This window comes from Tupaia chinensis, unplaced genomic scaffold (genome assembly GCF_000334495.1).
Source record: "Tupaia chinensis unplaced genomic scaffold, TupChi_1.0 Scaffold144168_1, whole genome shotgun sequence".
NCBI lineage: Eukaryota > Metazoa > Chordata > Mammalia > Scandentia > Tupaiidae > Tupaia > Tupaia belangeri.
In genome coordinates, this window is record NW_006204024.1 from 166,964 (window position 1) to 171,497 (window position 4,534).

At 59.2% G+C, this 4,534-nt stretch overlaps 1 protein-coding gene across 1 annotated transcript in view; it reads right to left on the reverse strand.

Annotated features, from left to right (window-relative positions):
• The window catches only part of ASS1 (argininosuccinate synthase 1), a 51,868-nt gene that overhangs the window by 21,608 nt on the left and 25,726 nt on the right, over nt 1-4,534 (reverse strand). Inside the window, exon 8 of the mRNA XM_006166068.3 lies at nt 1,120-1,210. Coding sequence (XP_006166130.1) covers nt 1,120-1,210 — 91 coding nt within the window. The remainder of the gene's footprint in view (nt 1-1,119; nt 1,211-4,534) is intronic.

The window sequence follows — 4,534 nt, forward strand, 5'->3', positions numbered from 1 at the left end:
GCCCTCCCCACCTGCACCCTGCACGCCGCTCGCTGCACTCCGCTCACCGCACTCCGCTCACTGCTCACCGCGCCCGGCTCTCCGCATCTGCACACTGCACTCCGCTCACTGCACTCCGCTCGCTGCACTCCGCTCACTGTACTCCGCTCACAGCTCACCACGCCTGTGGCCATCACTCCCCTGGCCTGCTTTATGGGCAGGTGTGCCCAAGGCCAGGCAGTAAACCTCACTGTCAGGGTCACGCCAGCAAGAGGGAGTGTGAACCTCTGCTTCCCCCGCCAGATCCCCCAGCCTTCAGAGCAGGGGCCTTCCATGGCAGGCGCCCCCACTTCCCACGGCCTGGGCTTTGGAAGCCTTACACTTCTCATTTGCTCCAGCTCCTGCCCAGCACCACCTCTACCAAGAAGCCTCCCTGATCTACGCAGCCTCCTGGGAAGGCCCGCTCCACCAGAGCCCTCCCTCTCAGCCTGGTCAGGCACACCCTGCCTTCCCCTCCCTCCTCCAGGGCAAGCGAGGGCCATCCCGCTGTCCAGGCTGGGCACCCCGCGAGGCCAGCACATGCATCCTGATAGCAGTGAGGATGAGGAGGACAGCAGGTCCACCACACCATCTCTGAGAGGCCGCAGCTTTGGGGCCGGACAGGGTGGGTGAGGACACGGAGCAGTTAAGGTAGGACCAGCTAAGGCTTCCGATGGGGTTAGAAGGGCCCCTACAAGTCTGCCACCGTCTGGTGGCAGAGCACAGTATTAGATACCTTAAGCCCCTCTTGCCACCCCCTGCCTGAGACCTCGCTCTACCAGAACAGCACGCTTCCCCATTCACAGACGAGGGCCGAGGCCCAGAAAGGCTGGGCGGCCTTCCCACAGTCCCCGAGCAGGGGCAGGTAGCTGTTAGGGGCTGGACTCTCACTCCAGCTCTGCCACCTGTGACCACATGATGGGCAGCTGAGGGAGTGCCCTCCCAAGCCAGGCACTTTCACGGGTTCCAGGGACTGGCCAGGGAAGGGTGCTGAGGAGGAGCTTGCTTGAACTCTGGCTTCCAGAATTCAGGAAAAGGACAGGGCCAACGAGCCAGGCCTCAAGACATGACCCCTTTGCATCCCGAGCGGTGGGCACGTACCTTTTTTGAACTCAATCTCGAGGATGTCAGGGCTGTTGGGGGCCTTGGCTGGGTCCTGGGTCTTTGTGTACAGACCGGGAGGTGCTTGGTTCTGAGGACAGACAGAAAGCTGTGAAGATGCCAGTCCTCGAGATCCCACTCCCCACACCCCACCTCCTGTGGGGGACCAGCTGCCCGTTCCTGGACCAAGCAACCGCTGCCACCTCCTGCCAGTTGTGGCCCGTGGGCCCAGCTCCCAGCCCAGAGCCAGCCCTGCTTGCCAGGGGCCTGGGGAACAAAGGGCTCAAGAAATCAGACAATTTTTCCCCTCAACTTGATCTCATCTTTTTCTTCGACGCCCCCACAGCTGGAGGTGGAATAGCAGGAGGGGAACAAGTCAGGCAAGGAAAAGTGTGACTTCAGAGGAGCGGGGCGGCGTTCCGAGGGCTTCCCGGGAGCGGGCGCACGCTCTCACCGTACAGGGAATTGGGGTTTATTCTGCACTGACCGCAAAGCTAATGACTGCGCGTGACCCCAGCAGGTGCTCTGGCGAGCCGAGCCGTCCCCGGGGTCCCCGAGGTTAATACTCACAGGGAGAAAAGAGAAGAGCAAAGCAAAAACCCATTTGAAAACACATCAACCTTTATGTATATTTCTTCTTGGACGTGTTGGAAAATGGGCCTCACGTCCCGAAGCGGTGGTGGAGGGGCTGCCTGCTGCCTGGGACTCCGGAAACTCCCTCGTCTCCGGAGGCCCCAGCCCCCCCAGGCTGCGCCTTGGACACTTGCCACTGCGGGGACAGGGGCCCCCTGGGCCTGACTGCTCGTCCCTGCCATGGGTATCCTGCAGCCCAGCTGGTCTCCCACCTGCTGCCCTCCTGGGAACTTCAGTCCCTTCCATCTCCACTCGCAAAACCTTGCAGCCAATTCGTGTCACTTTGCACCTACGGTTCCTCCAAGTTCCCAGCTACCCTGTTTGGTAAGTTCAAGTGTGGGGCCAGCAGGTGGCATGGTGGTTAAGGCGCTGGACTCCCACATGGCCAAGCATGGTTCAAGTCTCAGACCTGGTGGTTTGAAAATCACACTGGGCGTGCCCAAAATCCCAAGGAGGAGTGAGGAGAAGGGACTGGGGCATGGCCACAGAAATCACCCCCCTTCCAGGGTGTTGGGGGCCTTCCAGGGGGTTGATTTCTCACTTTCTCTCTCACATATAACCCCTATGGCAAAAATCTTTAAAAAATAAAAATAAATGAAAAATAAAGGGCCAGGCACTATTATCACTATAGATGAAGAAACTGAGGCTGTGGGAAGGGCCGCAGTTGCACGTATGTGTTCTGCACGGTGTGGGGCATGCCTGACTTGCCGGACACCCAGCGCAGCACAGGGGACCCATGAGGCCTCAGCAGATCTGAGTTGTGTTTAGAGTGGCGGGAAATAGCCCCGGCCAGCTATCAGAGCTCAGGGTGTGAGGCCTTGCGCAAGCTGCCTCCCCGCCTTTATCCTCAGTCTCCTCATCTGTGAAATGGGAGATGACACCCGCCCTTGGCCATCTTACCATTCAAGTGTCTAGACAGTTTTTATGCTTTTTTTTGCTGAATGTGAAAACACACAAGCAAATGCCAGGGAAGTTCTGGAGCAAGTGGTGTCTCTGCAGGCGGGCAGGACAGCGGGCAGGCTCTGGGGTGTGCTGAGCCTGCCTCCTCCTTGTGAGGGTTGGGGATGGCTGAAGTGCTTTGGTTCACTGGCCCGTGGTCCCTCACCTGGTGGCTTTAGCATAGAGCCACCGACCATCCTGTGGTCCCCTCCCAGGACTCTCCTGCCTTCAGCACTCAAAGTTCTGGCGCTAAGAAGTCTTAGTCCCGGGCTAACGGGACAGGTACGTCCTCTAGCTCCACTTCCAGCTCAGATCGGGGACTGTGACAGAGCCCCCAGCCTCCCCAAAGCACTTGAGGGGTGGGAGCAAGAACCTCGACCGATCTTATGGGCAGACCCATGGAGGTATGGGGGTCCTCAAGGCCAGCGTGATGTCTCCACGGGCCAGAGGGAAAACCAAGGCCCAGACCCCCAGGAAGCTGGCCCAGGGACTCAGTTCCACAGCCCTACCCAGTGCTCCTGCTACCCCGGGCAGTCTTCCAGCTGCTGCGATAACCCATGACCTGGCCGGATGACAGCCTGAGACCTGTGGCAGAAGACAGCCAACACCACCAGCCTCAGGGCAGGCACCGGGATGGGCTGCAGGGAAATGCCGGCCTCCCGGCCCCACCGGGCCCTGTCAAGCGCTATGTTCCCTGGGCACAGACAAACCCGAGGGCCCGTCATCAGCCACAAGGTAAGATGAGCTGGGCCAGACCTATGGGTGACAGCCAGGCCCTGGGGCTCCCCCAGCCAGGCTTCATGCAAGCCCACCTCCTTGGTCAGTCTGGTGCTTATCACTTTCACCCATCACACTTCTTAAGGGAGCCCCAAACAGAAGACAGACGCCCACATCTCCTTGTGGAAGGAAAGCGGATGCCCACGTTTGCATGTGGGAGGAAAGCGGTGGGAAGACCCCCAGGGTGCGGTTGGTCCCACACTCTACAGTGGAAGTCCAAGTAGGAGGCAGATGACAGCGCTGATTAAATAAAATAACTCAATAGAAATAAAATGACATTTGCTTTGCATTCCATGGGGGCTGGTGGCGGTGTGGGGGGGCTGCCTTCTTTTCACTCTCCCTCCTAAAAGCCCAGTTCAAATGACAAATAGTTTGTAGCTGAGTATCAATGCCATCTATTTATCCATCCCAGCGGGAGGGCTCACTTCCAATGTCATCTCGTGGGGGGGTGCGGGGGGAGGGAAGAGAGTGAAGAAAGAGAGAGAGAGAGTCGGGGGGGGGGTGAGGGGAGAGGGCGAAAGAAAGCATGAAACAGGGCCCGAGGAGGAGAAATTGGAAGCAAATGGCCCATGAACTAAACCATGATGTCGAGGCATGATCGATGTTGCAAATGGTTTATTCACCCATCAGATATGGCGGGCCGGCCACTGAATGCACGCTTTCACTGTGGGCCGTATGAAGTTAAAGCAAGTAAATTTCTATCTTTCTTCGCATTAGCTGCCTCATTGCCCTTCAATCAGCCCTCACGGAGGCAGAAAATGGCACAGCCATCTGCCTTCAAACCCTCCCTGCCGCAGGTCTCGGGCCTTTTTTTGGAGGGGGAGGGGCACCGGTTCCCTTAAGCTCCGCGTCCCTGAGCCCCTCCTGAGGGGCCCGGGCTGCTCCTCCCAGGCCCAGCCCGGGGAAGCAGAGGCGCGAGCTGGGTCCTGGAGTGAGCTCCAGCAGAGCCCTGGGGAAAGTCCCCGAGGCCACGCAGCAGAGGCTGGTGTAGACCCAGACCAGAGTGGCTGGCCCATGGGTCCTGGGCCCGGTCCCGCTCCGCTCCAAGGAATGGTGCTTCCTCCTG